Raw genomic sequence first — 16027 nt, 5'->3', positions numbered from 1 at the left:
TTCTTCATTGTCATGTCGGCAATTCCCCCAGCACTAAATGCATGTCCACATATACCCCACGTTCGGCAACCACCGTTTCCCGGTCGAGATATTCGACGAATAAAGCCTCGACCAGCAGACCATAACATACAGAGCAGCCTGAAGCTTGACACTCAACCACTCGTATCCTCAATCACACGGTCACATACTAGCCCTCAGTGACCGAGAGCATGGCTCGAGACAACTACATCTTCGAAAACCACGCGGCCATTCCATCTGGGCTGGGCGACGAGCTGTCTGCATTTTTCCGATCGTGGGATGATCCACACTCAACCCTTGACTACTTGAATCTTTTCGCGCCGGATGGGGAACTTGTTTTCGGCCCGGCTGTTGCTAAAGGTCGAGATGCAATCCGAGCATTGAGAGAAGGCATGGTTCATCCGACGAACGGCCCTGTCGTGGATTTAGAGCATACATTGGGGAAGTGCTTCGTGCTCGCGGGTGGTGCTGAACAAGGAAGACAAGAGTTCATTGTGAATGGCTCAATCTGGTATAAGTTGAAGAATGGGCGAAAGGTGGATGCGGATTTTGCCAGTTACATGGTTTTCCAAGAGGGAAAGGCGAAGCCAGAAGCGACATTCTATCAGGTTTACCTGGACTCACATGAGTTGATGACGGCGATTACAGCGATGAATGAAGGGAATTGAGCAGTGTACGCAGCGAAAACCCTTCTGAGTCAGAGCCTTGGTCGGGGAATATATATTTGTGCATGCTAACCAAGGAAATGCTCTCGCCCTCGTTGCAAGGCTGAACGTGGAATACCACAGCTCATCTGTACCGATAAAGCCTAGCAAATACAGATGCAATGGTAAAGCCTCCATACTTGGTGAATGATATATAGACACTTCTCCCTGAACTGGATCCATCGAGCCATCCATAAACTGCAAGGCTGCGGCAGAGCCACTTTTTTTCCTGCCTCGGATCTGCTTAGATGACGCAGTTGGTTGCCCACAATTTCCATCTGCCAGGTCCTCGATGATTCTTTCATTAGGATTTCCATACTGTGCATGCCCAGATAACGCCTCAAACCTTTCGCACAGTTTCCTTCACGCCACGTTTACGTTTCAAGCTTCACTTCAAAGATGACAACGTCAAAGCCATTGGTATCGGAGCCATGGACAGTCCTGCTTCGGAGAAAGAGGTAGGTCCTTCGCGCGATGCACTTTGACGCGTGCTGACCCGTCGCAGAAGCTTCGTTCCGCCTATTGCCCTCCCCTAGACGAGGCCGCTTTCTATGCTATTGCCTCTGATTATGAGCTTCCCCGAGACCGAGAAATCTTGGCTGCAGTCCTCGATACTCTGAAAGCCAGTGCGTTGGAACAGGAGAACACCGATTTTGACCCTTCGGGAACTGGAGGCCCAGCGCATGCCAGGGGTGCCACAGAAACATCAAGATCAAGTCCTGGAGATACGCTTTCGAACGGAGTCACGAGCATAACGACTGGTCTTTCTGAGCTGCGATGGCATGACCCAGAGAGTCTAAGCCGTGAACTGGACGATTCCACTCTTGAGCAGAAGACAGCATGGCTAGTGAACATTTTTCCAGATATACCACGACGTGAGCTGGGTAGCGTCCTGCAAAGCCACGATGGCGCACTCGACAAGGCCACTGATGAACTACTCAACCTCTCATTCCTGATGCAAGGATATGAAGAAGCTCCGGAGGCTGTACCTGTCCTGAAGAGCATCGACGCATTTGCCGAGGGAATGCAACCGAGTCGAAAAGGCAGGAAAAGTAAAAGGAACAGGACAAATGAGTCTTCACGCGCGAGTTCCGTCTCTTCTTCCGCGTACGAGATAGAATATTCTCCTTCGAATGTGTGGTCTACCATGTCTGAAGACGTGGATTTTATTTGCTCCAGGACTAATCTCCATCCGCAGACCGTAAGGTCAGTATACCATGCAAACGGAGCCCGCCTTCCAGCCACGATTCGTGCATTGGCAGCGAAGGAGGAGGCAGCATACGCCCGGCTGGAGGAAATTGATCCGATAATTGAGCTCCAGATCTCTGAATTTCAAACAGAGTTCAAGCAAGTACCGAAGTCTGTGATGTATGGACTACTGATATTGGCACGAAAGATACCTTCTGCTGCACATGAGCTTCTCGAAGCTATGACAGCAGCAAGAAGAGACGAAGACCTTGATCAGATTCGCAATGTCGCTCACTATACTCCGCTTGACCTGAAGGAGAACACGCCTTTGGAACGTCCAACCCCATCCCGGAAGAGTGTCGCGGCCAGCTCTGGGCGGATATCCGCGGCCGCTTACAGGGCTGCAGCAACCCAGAATTTTGACCAAGCTACGTCGGCTTGGAAGAAGAGCAAGTCTGATCGACTGTATGGCGGAGCAGCCGCATATTATGCCGAGGTTGGGCGCGAAAGAGCCAATGCGGCAAAAGCACTTCAGGCTGCAGAAGCAGATACGCTGGTCTCCCGGCAGTCTTCCTCAAATGTGCTTGATCTGCATGGTGTGAGCGTTCAGGATGCTGTCCGTATTGCCAGCAGCAGTACACAACGCTGGTGGGATGGTCTAGGAGATGCGAAATATGTTCCTGGAGGTGGTGGCCCTGCAAGAGCCGGCTTCAGGATAGTGACCGGAGTCGGGACTCATAGCAAAAATCATGCTCCGAGGATAGGGCCCGCCGTGAGCAAGATGCTTATCAGGGAGGGCTGGAAGATAGAGATTGGTCATGGTGAGTTGATTGTGACTGGGAAGAATCGACGATGACTGACAGATGCCCGACGATGTGTTTGCATTTCGGGGACGGCGAAGGATGAGGAAGGATGAGGCGATAGCCACTTCTGACATATTAGCATCCGATGTTGGAGCCATTCTAGCCTTGCAGTTCGAATTCCAAATATTCCAGCTTCACAGCCTCGTCTCATTTTGATACATAGTAGCCATGATTATGTTATCAAGAGCCCACTGAGATTGGTGTATGACGAATCACAATACACTCACTGACGCGCAAATCCCCATTTGGGAGTCCATTGCATCATCTCGATCCTGAGAATTGGAGGCGCCCGGAGGCGCAGACGGTCGAACAATCTCAAATTCATCTTCTCAATCTCGTCCACCTCGTCTCCTCCTTTTCAGTTTGCCCGGAACTTCGAGGTATATAATCTAACATCGGTTCTACTCCTTATGCGCTTTCCTTCATTCCCCAACCTCGTCCGTACCCTCTACACGCTCAGCAACGCTACTGCACGACTACAATCACCGCTGCGGGGCAACACCTATATCTCACCCTTCTCCCGCACCGCTGTACTCAGGTCGATGCCCTCATTGCCCTTTCTGAGCTCGTTCTTCGGCACATCTGCTCCTGCTTCTGAAACAATGTCATATTCAGACGGCCGGTCCAACGATGAGTGGAGAGCCGTCCTGAATAAGGGTGCGTCATATTATCTCCAAATCCACGAGGGAGCGCGCTGACACTACTACTTGGGGCAGAACAATTCCGCGTCCTCCGCGAAAAGGGCACCGAAGCTCCCTTCACAGGCGAATACGATAAGCACATGCCCTCTCAAGGCGTCTACACTTGCGCTGGGTGCAATGCACCACTCTACAAGGCAAATCATAAGTTTAAATCGGGCTGCGGATGGCCCGCCTACTTCGACAGCCTGCCTGGCGCTGTGACGAGACATACGGACAACACCTTTGGCATGGAGCGGACCGAGATAGTGTGTTCGAACTGTGGAGGCCATTTGGGACACGTTTTCAAGGGAGAGGGCTATCCGACGCCGACGGACGAGAGGCACTGTGTGAACAGTATCAGTTTGAAGTTCCATGAAAACGAGGATGCAGCGGCGGGGAATGGGCAAGCGAAGTGAGCGCTTACATGAAGAAGATGTGAACCACGTTGTATGAGAGCATCGACAGTGATTCCTTGTACATGAATGACACGAATATAGAGGTATGAAGCAGCAACCTACGGACAGAGACAGACACCATTAATGCGTAAGGACTACTCCTGTGTGATTCTTCAATCGTTGAAGCCTCGTCTCGAGAAGGACTGACGAGCGACTGTGGGTTTTTGACAGCTTTAGGTACTTCAGATTCAAGCAGCAACGTATCTTGTACAGTCTCCATACAGAGGTGACGATGCATCTCCGCACTGGTATAGCATCTCGTTGGCATGTCACTTTTAGCATGATCTCAGAAGGCACATAACGGGAAATGTGACGAGACCAGCTCAATCGGGAGCCACGCGCCCTTAGGGGTTACTGCTCTCGTCCCTCTCTTCTCATCATAGCTGGAATGACCCCTTTCGAGATAGCAATCTTCCTTCGTTCCTTTTCTTCAGCTGATGAGGACCCCAGCACCTACACCTGTGTTAGTGACTTGAAGTAATGTCCGAGGCCAGACCTGACGCAAGATGATTTGGCCAGCCTTGTTGATGTAAGTCTGCAGGCGTGATGATTGGCGCTAAATGCTCTCGGCGTCACACCAGGCTGAAACCGCGAAACATCTAAGTCCAGACTCGCGCGCCTTGCGAGAGGGCTGGAATATGTCTCGTGGAAATCGAGGTTTGGGCAAGTCAAAAGTACACACCAGCTAGTTGATTGGTGGTAAGTGAAGTTTTTGGCGATTGATCGATTGTATTCTTTTTTGGGGCCCCATCGAAGACACAGTAAGTCACTTCGAAACGGCTGCTTTGGTGCTTGAAAGGCAAGAAATCCACCTTCACAATGACGGCTATTCCTCAGCCACGTCCAGATGACCTGGACTCAAATATCACAGGAACAACAGACACCACCGAGCCTGCCTGGACAGCTGTCAGTGCCCGGCGCCAGGAGGTCAGCGAGATCCTGCGCCAGAACTACATCGGCGCCCAGAGAAGTCGCCTCGGATCTCTCAACGAGTTCAGACACTGGACGCCGCAGGAGGTCAAAGACTTGTTTGATCAGAACATGCCGCCAATCGTCAGGGGGAAGTCGGACGGAAGCAGAAAGTTATACCCTCTTGGCCCGATCTACCGCTCCATCCCCACCGATTCTCGAAGATGGAAGCAACTCGCAGCCAAAACCGCCATGGTCGGGGCAGTGGATGCCCTTGCGATCCCGTTCTCGCCTTTGCTGATGCTCGCAAACAAGGAGGACAGGAAGAAGACTCTGAAATGGATGTCGGATCTGAACGTCGAAGCCCTTTCTTCCTCCTTCTTTGTCAAGCCTGATCCCGCTCTCGTGCAGCAAGCGGCGAACACGGGGAAAGCGCTCTGCGTCAATCGATGGGGGGTGTTTCGCGTGCTTGATTCAGGATACGCTGCGATCTCACATGTCTGGGCCGAGACAATGGGGCTCGAGTACAACGACGAGAAGACCGAGCAGGATGAGCGCGGTTTCAACATGCATCATTTCATCCGCGTCATGGATGTGGCTCGCAAGACGGGGTCTGAGTGGTTCTGGTTCGACCTCCTTGCCATTCCGAAAGGTCAAGATCTGGCCACCAAAACTCTCAAGACGAGGCTCATCAACAGTCTGCGGCATGTCTATGCCAACGCTGAGTCGATCATTGTGCTCGATGGTCTCACAGTCCAGCTCAAATCGAGAGATCCCTTGATAACCGCGGCCATTCTCTCATGTTCCCGCTGGCTGACCAGAGTGTGGACTTATCAAGAAGCGAAACTCGCCCACAAGTTGAAGATTCCCACCGCCACGAGCGTGGTTGATTTCGAGGACATGGTTATGGCTCTCAGAGAAGCCGACGCCCGCGACAGCTCTCGTTGGCATGAGCTGTACTTGACATTCTACCGGCTCACGCCGCTTCACGACCGTGGCATCTCGCTCGCTGACATCGCCATGAGCTGTGACCACCGGTCGTGTGAGAATGACATCGACTACGCAAGAGGGTTTTTCGCCCTGCTTGGACTCGAGTGGAAGCAGGAGTACACATACGAAGAGGGCATGTTAGCGATCCTGCGATCTCGACCGCAGCACGCGGCACGCATCGCCGGCATGCATGGTCCTCGCGGTCTGCCTGCTCCGTACTCTTGGGCACCGAAGTACCTCGCTCGTCTGCAGGGACGAATCTATAGCGGCTTCGACGCTCAAATGGGCTCCTTGATCGGGTACTGGCACACCATCACCGTCAAGCGTGTGCTGAGCAAAGGCATCTCAGAAACTCATGAGAAAGTGTTCGTGTGTAACTTGGTTGTTACTCCCACCCCCACTACCACCATCACCACCACCTCCTCCTCCTCCTCTGAGGGCAGCTCGGGAGAGGAAAATTCTTCGACGATCCAGATCCAATTCTTCCCCGACCATTGGACGTCGACACTGCAAGATTGGGTCGAAAGCGTCATCCCAAGCGGCAAGGCGAGACTTCTATGCGGCGAAAAGATGGACTTCAGCAACGATGAAACCGACCAGCACGCTCGGATCGTGCTGGCGGCGAGGGATGCGACGGGGCCCCTGCCTGATTTGAATCTCGATGCTTGGGGCGATGTAGCCGGTAGCGCCGTGGTGAATTCTCCACGTATAGGGGTTGAGGTCAGGCGGATGCGTTGGTATCTTGACTGATCGGTTGGGTTAACTTGTGACGAAGATGGGCGGTGAATGACCAGCAATTCTGATTAGAGGGCAATGAAGAATGTCATAGCCGGTCAATCCACTGGATTTGTCGTCGCCGATCAATGGAGCTGCGCTTCCTAGATGAGATATATGTACCCGCAATGCAAAGAGTTGTTGATGATGTTTAACACCAAGGCTGAGAACTCCAGGTTTCCGGGGTCCGTCTGTACTGCGAACTTGTCGAGGTGAGTGCAGCTTCGGTAGAAGCAGCGTTGTGCTTCGTAGTGTGTTCAATATGCATGTTTGATGGACGGATGCAAATCGAGTTTTGCTGAAATCGGCATCCGTGGCTAGTAGTGGTAAGCAGCCATCCTCGTCAGCCCAAGTTCTATCAAAACGTTGTATCCGTAGTCGAGCCTCCATCCACGATTGCAGAAAACTGGGTCCGGGGACAAGGCAATGGACACTAGTTAACGTACGGATAGTATTACCCGACTCGCGCGAGCCATCACCCAACTTCATGAAGGCGCTCGATCTGCTACACCAGACAATTGTCAGTCTCCTTCACTCTTTCAATCACTTCTCGTTGTCTTGGTTCTCTACTCAGCATGAGGCAGACACACAATTATTCAGCATCCCAATATGTACGCGATAATGGTTTCCCTTTGACCTGGATGTGCCGCTGCTGTATTACAAGTCACGCAGAATCAGACATGAAAGCAGAAGCTGAGGAGTATCATCTACGCAACAAAACTCGACCGGGGACAGTTATCGGTCGCCCTGCTGGTTACGAGTCATACCGTGGGCGGTCGGCCATGCAATATCAACAACAATCCTCTGGCAGGACGGAGCAGAATACTCAGAGCCACGATAAAAACTTACGAATCGAGGCTACATCTCAAACATGAGATTTACACTTCGACTCGGACCTATGCGCGCATGGCCGAAGGAAATGGTCAGCATTCTGAGAGCATATCTATAGTGGTCGCGAGAACGCTCGGAACATTGTCCTTTTGTCTATACAGGCCGTCTTGTCGGCACGCCATTGTACCGTACATTGTGTGGTGAGGGCGACGGCGCAAGGGAGAGCGAGTGAGTCAAGGAAGTAATGGTAAAAGCGGCCATTACGTTACACAAGTGAACCGCAATCCCCAAAGTTAGGGGCGCACGGGGGCGGTGTAGGGCGGCAGGGGGCTAGCTTATAGGTATCCTTTAACTTACTCTCATGTCCTGCCAAGCATGACGGCTTCCATCCTCCAAGGCTGCGGGCCATTCCATGCTGGCAATTGCATTTGACGTGTGTTACCGCTGCAGTGGGAGGGCTCGTCTCCATCTCTTAATTTCACCCATCAAACGCGCTTCCACTCTTCACGCCCTGATCCGTGCCTTGGAAAGGTGTCCGATTTCGATCACGAAGCCTTCTCGGTTCGTATAAACCACGTCGGCCACTACACATCCGTCAGTACTTCAGCGACCTTTGATCTATCCCGATGTCTCGACGGGCTCCCGCCGATAGAGCTGCCCAGAATGCACAAACCCTCAAGGCGCTGGTGAAACTTGAAGGCAACAAGGTCTGCGCAGATTGCAAGAGAAACAAACATCCAAGATGGGCGAGCTGGAACCTTGGAGTCTTCGTCTGCATTCGGTGTTCAGGCATTCATCGAGGTATGGGCACTCACATCAGTCGAGTCAAGTCAGTCGACCTTGATGCCTGGACCGATGAACAACTGCAGAACATCCTGAAATGGGGCAATTCAAGAGCAAACAAATACTGGGAGGCAAAATTGGCACCTGGCCACATGCCGTCAGAAGCGAAGATTGAGAACTTCATCCGCACAAAATATGAGTCGAAGAGATGGGTCATGGATGGTCCAATGCCCGATCCTTCCACGTTGGATGACGGAGAGGACGATATGCCGCTGAACATTGTGCAAGAGAAGGCCAAGATGGAGAGGTCAGCCTCGCAGCGGCAAGCGCCCATTCCACCAGCACCACAGCCCCGTCCAGCTGCCAATGTCAACCTGTTCGACGACTTCGCACCTGCTCCTCCTGTCAGGCCGAGCACGGCAGATATTATGGAAACAAGGCCAACGAGGACGGCTCCGCCAGCACCGGCACCGGCACAGGCTGCGAAACCTGCTTCCAAACCACAAGATTCTCTGCTGGGCTTGGATTTCTTTGGAAGCACATCATCTGCTGGTATCGGAAGACCCTCAAGTGCAGCGGCCAATTCCACACAATCTAGCAACAGCAGAGGAGACCTTAAGAGTTCAATTCTATCATTGTATGCTAGTGCACCGAAGCCTCAACCCGCTCCTCAACCCCAGCACGACCGGCAGCCATCTTTTGGGGGAATGACTTCACCGCCACTTGCGAAGCAGGATGCATTTGGCGGTCTGACGGACGCCTTTTCAGGATTGGACTTTTCTAGCACAAGTACGACAAAGCCCTCCCCACCACAACCATCTTCCGCTTTCTCGGCTTTTGGCAACCTCACCAGCTCCGTACAGCCAAAAGCTGCACCATCAGCTCCTCAGGTGACTTCCCCACCGCCATTGAGTGGTGGAGGCTTCTTTGATACCTTGCCGTCCAAAGTACCCGCGGTACAACCTACAGTCACTTCACCCTCGACGTCTGGAGGACTGGATTTCTCTTTCACCCAAAAAGCAGCAGCTCCTCAACCTGCGGCGGCCCCCAAGCCTGCTGCCACTTCTCTTGCGGCCGATTTGTTTGCAGCCGATGATTTCGGAGGATTTGCAAGCTCTACGCCGGTTTCGCCACCAAGACCAGCTCCGCCTATGGTTTCCTCGCCTCCAGTGAGTACAACCAACATCAGCTCTCCGTTCAACTTGTCATCGCCCACAGTATCCGCGCCGAAGCCAGCACCGCAACAAGCATCTCAGGCGTTCAAGTCTTCAGCGATGCCACAAAATAATGCAGCACTGTTTGATCCTTGGGGTTCTTCAAATGACAGCAGTCTTTGGGGAGCGCCAGATCCAGCCCCCCCGCAGCCTGGACAAGCAAAGGTCGAGCTAGGAAAACCTCCAGCGCATATCACGGCCAACGATATCCACGGCGGATGGGCAGAGCCAATGTCATCGAGCAACAGGCCTACACAGCAGCCGACAGTGACGGCAGATGAAGATTTTGGGGGCTGGACATCTGCTTCTACGACCCAGACACCAGTTGGCGGTGCTCCCAAGCCCAGTGGAGGTGGATTTGGAGGAGCATCTGACCCATTTGATAACCCGTGGGGTTAGGGTACGAGATTGCGAAGACGAAAAGATAACGACAGCTGGAATCGGATGAGATGAAGCATCTACATAGCATAAGCATTGATCAATAGAGCAACAGCCAACAACAGTCTTAGGCGTATGCAAAAGCCTGGTTTATGCAAGGATGAATTAATAAGAGCAGCCATTCGTAGAATACCCCCCGGATGTACTCCATTTACCAGGCGTCGAGGTGTGCAGTGGGTGTGTTGGAAAGGAGCAAAGTTCGACGCCACCAAAAATCTAACCCACCCAATCGACAGGGATCAGGAAGTCCTGTCACTCCTCCATTGGCTCCAGGAGCGCGGCTTCTGTGCTGCCAGTCTGCACATCACCACGAGCCTGATTTAGCCCACTGGACACTCCCTTGACATCTTTACACAATGCTGGTCTAAGCCATGGCACACAGTCAACCCACGTTCCGACTCGTATGACTGTCTTCCGTCACCACTGCAAACACCCTACTGCCACCTCGCGGTTCACGGCCGACCCCTTTCGAGTTCCCTATCCTATCACACCCCGTCCTGCCGACCGAATCCGATGATTACAGGACTTGCTCAGGAGCAGCAACCGATCGGCCATTGCGCGCAGGAGGCAGGCCAGGAGGGAAGGCTGTTGCCTGTCCACCAACGCGACAAACATCCATAAAGATTCTTCACTCGGGCTACAAAGCCGGTTGTCCGCTCTATGCAGGTTCGTCCATACCTTCCATTATATTGTGTGTGCCTGTGGCCGCCAGAAGAGATCTGCAGATACAGCGGCTGGGATCGTTTCGAGCCGCAATCACATCACATCATGCGCGCCGTAGAAGCTGACACAGTGACCCCTCACAGACTTCAACGCGGAATACAGATACGGGCGCGAGCTTCGCAGCCCGCAGAGGGCATCTTCCACAATTGTCCATTAGCGATGAAAACCATCATGTCACCGAGACCATCGGATACCTCTACGATGACGACCTCGATCAAGACTCTCATAATCACTACCTCTATTCGAATCAACACGACAACTTCAACCCCCAAGCCCTGACGAACGGTGTACGTACCGAGGGAAACAGAACCCTGAGAAGAACATCCGTACCCCGGAAGCAGCTGCCAGGCGGAGCCACCACAAATGAAAATGGTGTCGCACGCCCGAACGGGCTCTCACGGGGACCTTCTACCCATAATCAGGCATGGGACCGCAATCGTTCGTCTCCCTCCCCACCAGCGGGTTCAAGAGAACGGTCGCCGTCCGATACCGCCACTTCTTCTTTTCCCTTGAACGATATCGACTACGAGTCGAGTCCGGCCGGTTTGGCGCAAGAGTTGAGTAATTTACAAGCTTTAAGGAGGATGTCAATGAGTGTTGGCGCAACTGACGACCCTGACTTACCACAAATCAACGCAGCTGGTATGCCAAATGCGCCGACGCCCGACTCGAGTGAAGATGATTCCTCGCGTTTATTTTGGGTCCCAGCCCGTTTGCACCCGGAACTGGCGCCGAAAGAATTCAAGACATTTCTTGAGGGCAAGGCTGAACAAATACGTCGACGATCAGGCGAGTTGTCCGCATTTACTTCACCCTCATCCTCAAGATCAAGCTCGTTGAGCGCCGAAGGCGGGAACTCTAGTCTGCGCCGCAAGAAATCAATGTTGTCGCGGCAAATAAATAGTTCTGTGGGCTATCAAGATGGAGCAGAACGATTAGAACGAAAGAAATCGCAATCACGAAGAACAGCACCTCAAGATCCGAACTTGCACGAACTCGAGACCCTGGTCGCCAATACTGTAGGCTTGTCGAAGGTTGACCTGGACACGCCGAAGGAGGACGAGACCGGCGATATCATACTGCCATCGGTTCCCGGCTCTAGCCTTAAGAGGTCGACCAGGACAACGTACAGACGTGGTGGTAGTGTCAAGGGAAGAGGAGCCGATCGCAGTACTTATGCGCAAAGGGCGGCCAGGAGAGCTACTGCGGAGAGTCCGTCAGGAAGCAGGCCTGACTCTCCCGAGTCCGCCGTACCTGCGATCCCTCCCATTCCAAGTTTTGCCTCTGTGGATGTCTCCAATTTGGCTCAGACGTTGAAAGATCCTTCGAGCTCGACACCGCTATCAAAGAGCTCTGCTATGAACTTCTCAAGACCGGCTGGTCGCGATTTGTCATCATTGGCCAGTCTGAGCTCATCTGTACCATCGGCTTTCGATTCCGTCCTCGGTGACGACGATCCTGCCAGACGACCAAGCACATCGAGTATGCCAGAAATCCAAAGACCGCCTCCGGCACCCAAATCTCCCCCTCCAATCAGTGCTCCTTACGAACGGAAACCGGTGCCGCAGATCGTGGAGGTGCCTCCGCCTGAAGAGCCCCGACTGCCTGCTCAGCCGCATCGTTCATCCTCGATGCAGTCAGCACCACCTGCAACACAACCACCAGTCAGGCACCCCGAAAGGGTATCGTCCCGGGAGGACAAGGCTAGGAACATCTCGCCTCAAAGGCCACCCATGCCGAGCAAAGGCTCTCTGCCGAATATAACGGGACGACCGCCCCCAGTCGGAAATTCCATGCCGCCACAAACGAGGCCAACCCAAAGTCTCGAGCAACCTTCGCCTCTTCCCGGCAATGACACCAATACCAGCAACTTGTCGTTTATTCCGACACTCACGGTCGACAAGCGCGCTGACAACAAGAAGAAGGAGGAGAAAAAGTCATCATGGGGTTGGCTGCTCGGCAAAGAGGATGGTGAGAAGGACAAAGGTGAAAAGCCAAAGGCCAAGATCGCCAAGCCACCTCAACAACATGATAGCACCCGACTCGATGTGCTTCAAACATCCATCGACGGCAGCAGCAAAGGCCGTGAGAGTATCGTTCTGGATCGTGACAACCTCAAGCTCGAGGAAGAGCGGAAGAAAGAAAGCCAGCGAAAGTCGTCTGGCAGTGACACGAAAAAAGAGAAAGAAAGTTTTCTCTCTTCCATCTTTGGTGGAAAGAAAGCCAAAGGGGAGAAGGAAAGCAGTTCGAAGAAGTACCGCGAGCGTGGCTTGTCGCCTGAACCACCATATCGAGAACTAAAAGCCGACATCGACTATAACTGGACCCGGTTTTCGATATTGGAAGAGCGGGCCATCTACCGCATGGCACATATCAAACTTGCCAATCCTCGTCGAGCATTATATTCGCAGGTGTTGTTGAGTAATTTCATGTACAGTTATTTGGCCAAGGTTCAACAGATGCACCCGCAAATGAATCTACCCACGAGCGCCAAGCAACAAAGGAAACAACCACCCAAAGACCAGCAGCCAGATGAGTTTACTCAATATCAGCGGTATCAACAGGTAAGCTTGCTTGTGTGTGAATTGAAGAGAACCTCGTTAACAGTTTTACAGCAGCAAGCACAACAGCAGTCCCTTGAGCAACCAACAAAAAATGGTTCTCAACAGGATATGAGCGATACATCTGCATATGAACATGACAGCGGCTCTGATCTACGACCCATTTCGCGAGGCAGCAAAAGCTCGGTGGAAGGTAATGGATCATCATCTGCCCGTGGCGGGTACCATCAGTACCATTCTCCTCCTCCTCAACAACAACAGCAGCAGCAGCAGCAGGGCCAATATGGATCTCAGCTGGATGACGATGACGATGATATGTGGTAATACTTACTCTTGTAAGATTCTATGAAGAGACATTTTTTTTGCGAATTTTTGGCCTCTGATTGGAGGCGAGCCTCCTGAATTGGTCCGTAAAGGAAGCGAGCTACATACAATTCTCTTTTGTTATTTTCTAGCATAGCGAGTGGATGGAGTGGAATATCATTCATGGCCTCTAAAGGAGGGATCATTGGGAGATATGTGGTAAATGAATATATTGGCCATAGTGCCGCCCTCATCGCAGCATCATTTTGTCCTTCCGCTAAATCAAGCTGGAGAGGAAGAATCTAACTGTCCAAGGCGGATGGTTCTGTTCATACTAGTAGAAGTCGAAGCCATGGTGCATGATCTGCGCAGAATACGGAGTACTGAGAACGGGGTATGGAGTACAGAGTAGGAAAATGAGAAATGGGTGCGCGTAGCCTTGTCGAGCCTTGTCTCCGCAAACGTGGCCGACGAGGCTGGCCACCAGGCTAACTTAGTGTCAAGGTGACAGTTATTGCCACATGTTCCGCTGTCATTCTTTGTTTCGACTTCTACTCGTATTATCTCACCAGTTACGGAGTACGCACAGAACAGACTCGGACTCGCGCTATTCTCTCAACGTCCCGACTCACAGCTCTGCCATCCTCCGCGTGATCCTCTCTCGAAGATTGTGGCGGATTGGATTCGACTTTCTCCCTCGCTCTGTGATCTCCTGCCTGGTGCATTCTGACCCAAATCCCCTGCACCTTTAATTCATCAGCCACCTTTGACTGCGCACAACTGGCATTCGACCTACGCCTCATCAGCCCTCAACCCCGTACCCTCTACACAAACAGAACACACCGTAAAGTCCACGGCAAAATGTCCGACGCATACGCCCGCGAAGAGTAAGTGGCTCTACTCGCCTAAAATCCAGCATTGCGCCCCTCCCCCAACCTGGCTTTCGTGCACCTTCTCCTTGCGTATGAACGATGCCCTCGCGCCGCTTTGTCCCCCGGAAAGGAAAGGTGCTAATTCGGGACAACACACAGACAGAACAATGCGCTCCTCTCTTCTCTCTCCCAAAAGACCTCGGCTCTCAAGCACATCACATTGGACATCTACGACAACGCGCGGTCGCAGGAGACGCTCGACAACACGAATGAAGTGTTCAGCAATATGAGCACGAGCATCCGCGGGTCCGCGGGCCGATTGACCCGCATGGCGAAACAAGGTGATAAAATGGCCGTGCTGAAGTTGGCGGGGATCATTGTCGTCGTGTTGCTCGTGGTGTATTGGGTGGGTGGATGGATCTTGGGCCTTATCTTTGGGCGGTAGCAGCGACAGGGACGTTGACAAGAGTCATTATGGTCTTATCAGGTCGAAAAAGGGAGTCTTGGACGTGAAGCAGGCAGGTGCCGAGCTGAGGGGATTGGTTTCCAGGAGAGAGCGAGAGCAGGAATAGGTACCGTCAATAACGTGCAAAAGCGAGGATGCTGGAAGGAGTGCAAAAAGAAGTCGGGGGGTTTTCACGTGGCACCTGGATGTCCATCCAGGACGCGTTGGATCTGACTCGGCCACGAAAGCCCTGAATCATAACCATACCCAGCTTCCTGGTCGTGGGGCTTACAAAAGAGACCTTTTGCTGGTCTCACGGACGGTCCCAGAAACGTCTCGGCAATATGTCACATACTGGACGAAGGGAGCTGAGCGAGAGAACAGCCGGCACGATCAAAGAGGACGCGACGCCCCTGATATGCCCGACGTGCAGAACGACATGTTCGACCACGCGTGCTATGACCTCTCCGACATGGGTTGGGTCCCTGCTGCCATCGACCGCTATCTCCATGGGCTGGGCGCACGATTTTCGGCTTCTTGTTTTTCTTTTTCTTTTTTGGGGGCTTGATTCACCTTGGGGATACTGATACTTGTGCCTGCTTCAGAAGCTAGAGTGGAATGAGAAAAGGCAAAACGATGCAAGGCAAGGCAAGGCAAGGCAAGGCATATTATCCAGCGACGGGAGTTTGAACGGCAATTTTCCTTTTTAACTTGGGCTTGTCTTGGTCAGCTGGGCACAGCTGGGATACTGTATAACTTAGTTACTGTCTTGCTGTACATGCATGCCGACAACAGCGTGGTTGATATCGATACCATCACTCAATATTTACCGTGGCATTTCCAAAGACTGCTTCTCTAGCCAAGGCAAAGTTGCCAGTAGTGCCAGTGCAACTCAGCGTGTGGACTGTATCTCTTGGTGTTGATTTCATGTCTACCTAGGTACGAGGTTCTTGGAGTCCCTGATTTTGGTCTCGGACAAAACAAATTCCCAATAGTAGCAACAACGAGTATACCTTAAGGTAAGTCAGGAGCTGCATGGCCGATTAGAGCTACTCGGGCATGGGCCCGTGTACCTTTTTTCTGCCCTGTGGAAATCGAAATCGGCGTCTTTAGGCAAGCAAGATACGCCCACAAGACCATATTCCTCTCCCTGAACGCCTCGCTTTTGTAACCGTACGTAATAATGCACATCCCATCAAGCGCCGTCACTGATTGATACCCATCCATCATAACCGCCCTAGCAAAATGGTTGTCCATTAAGGTACCTTCCTTGTTG

The 16027-nt window shown here is 52.5% G+C and overlaps 7 protein-coding genes across 8 annotated transcripts; all 7 read left to right on the top strand.

Annotated features, from left to right (window-relative positions):
* The first annotated feature begins 25 nt into the window (after positions 1-25).
* Positions 26-891, top strand: PV05_10823 (uncharacterized protein). The gene has a single exon (XM_013454243.1). It carries the CDS (start codon positions 210-212, stop codon positions 684-686), a length of 477 nt encoding a protein of 158 aa, XP_013309697.1. The 5' UTR covers positions 26-209; the 3' UTR covers positions 687-891.
* A 139-nt stretch (positions 892-1030) lies between these two features.
* On the top strand, positions 1031-2912 carry PV05_10822 (uncharacterized protein). Its single transcript, XM_013454242.1, has 2 exons — positions 1031-1180; positions 1228-2912. Exons 1-2 carry the CDS (start codon positions 1154-1156, stop codon positions 2764-2766), a joined length of 1566 nt encoding a protein of 521 aa, XP_013309696.1. The 5' UTR covers positions 1031-1153; the 3' UTR covers positions 2767-2912.
* Positions 2913-3091: 179 nt separating this feature from the next.
* PV05_10821 lies at positions 3092-4373 on the top strand. 2 transcript variants are annotated; one of them, XM_013454240.1, is made up of 3 exons: positions 3092-3430; positions 3490-3900; positions 3951-4373. In XM_013454240.1, the coding sequence occupies exons 1-2, from the start codon at positions 3184-3186 to the stop codon at positions 3867-3869; spliced, it is 627 nt and encodes a 208-aa protein (XP_013309694.1). In that variant the 5' UTR covers positions 3092-3183; the 3' UTR covers positions 3870-3900; positions 3951-4373. The 2 variants fall into 2 exon arrangements, with proteins under 2 accessions (XP_013309694.1, XP_013309695.1); XM_013454241.1 differs by having other exon boundaries at positions 3490-4373.
* A 354-nt stretch (positions 4374-4727) lies between these two features.
* PV05_10820 (uncharacterized protein) lies at positions 4728-6557 on the top strand (the record flags this gene model as incomplete). Its single annotated transcript, XM_013454239.1, has 1 exon — positions 4728-6557. One exon carries the CDS (start codon positions 4728-4730, stop codon positions 6555-6557), a length of 1830 nt encoding a protein of 609 aa, XP_013309693.1.
* Positions 6558-7816: 1259 nt separating this feature from the next.
* Positions 7817-9967, top strand: PV05_10819 (uncharacterized protein). Its single transcript, XM_013454238.1, has one exon. The coding sequence runs from the start codon at positions 8039-8041 to the stop codon at positions 9806-9808; it is 1770 nt and encodes a 589-aa protein (XP_013309692.1). The 5' UTR covers positions 7817-8038; the 3' UTR covers positions 9809-9967.
* A 208-nt stretch (positions 9968-10175) lies between these two features.
* On the top strand, positions 10176-13692 carry PV05_10818 (uncharacterized protein). Its single transcript, XM_013454237.1, has 3 exons — positions 10176-10513; positions 10654-13134; positions 13186-13692. The coding sequence occupies exons 1-3, from the start codon at positions 10508-10510 to the stop codon at positions 13453-13455; spliced, it is 2757 nt and encodes a 918-aa protein (XP_013309691.1). The 5' UTR covers positions 10176-10507; the 3' UTR covers positions 13456-13692.
* A 295-nt stretch (positions 13693-13987) lies between these two features.
* On the top strand, positions 13988-15596 carry PV05_10817 (uncharacterized protein). Its single transcript, XM_013454236.1, has 2 exons — positions 13988-14321; positions 14466-15596. The coding sequence occupies exons 1-2, from the start codon at positions 14296-14298 to the stop codon at positions 14749-14751; spliced, it is 312 nt and encodes a 103-aa protein (XP_013309690.1). The 5' UTR covers positions 13988-14295; the 3' UTR covers positions 14752-15596.
* Positions 15597-16027: the final 431 nt, after the last annotated feature.

The sequence above is a fragment of the Exophiala xenobiotica genome (genome assembly GCF_000835505.1).
Source record: "Exophiala xenobiotica strain CBS 118157 unplaced genomic scaffold supercont1.7, whole genome shotgun sequence".
In the NCBI taxonomy this organism is placed as follows: Eukaryota; Fungi; Ascomycota; class Eurotiomycetes; order Chaetothyriales; family Herpotrichiellaceae; genus Exophiala; species Exophiala xenobiotica.
Note: the sequence above shows the minus strand (reverse complement) of the source record. Positions and strands in the feature narration are given on the sequence as shown.

Coding starts and splice junctions, on each gene's coding strand:
- PV05_10823 (XM_013454243.1), top strand. CDS start 210: ATGGCTCGAGACAACTACATCTTCGAAAACCACGCGGCCATTCCATCT.
- PV05_10822 (XM_013454242.1), top strand. CDS start 1,154: ATGGACAGTCCTGCTTCGGAGAAAGAG. Junction 1,181..1,227: donor GTCCTGCTTCGGAGAAAGAG/GTAGGTCCTTCG, acceptor GACCCGTCGCAG/AAGCTTCGTTCCGCCTATTG.
- PV05_10821 (XM_013454240.1), top strand. CDS start 3,184: ATGCGCTTTCCTTCATTCCCCAACCTCGTCCGTACCCTCTACACGCTC. Junction 3,431..3,489: donor GAGAGCCGTCCTGAATAAGG/GTGCGTCATATT, acceptor TACTTGGGGCAG/AACAATTCCGCGTCCTCCGC.
- PV05_10819 (XM_013454238.1), top strand. CDS start 8,039: ATGTCTCGACGGGCTCCCGCCGATAGAGCTGCCCAGAATGCACAAACC.
- PV05_10818 (XM_013454237.1), top strand. Junction 13,135..13,185: donor AATATCAGCGGTATCAACAG/GTAAGCTTGCTT, acceptor ACAGTTTTACAG/CAGCAAGCACAACAGCAGTC.
- PV05_10817 (XM_013454236.1), top strand. CDS start 14,296: ATGTCCGACGCATACGCCCGCGAAGA. Junction 14,322..14,465: donor GACGCATACGCCCGCGAAGA/GTAAGTGGCTCT, acceptor GACAACACACAG/ACAGAACAATGCGCTCCTCT.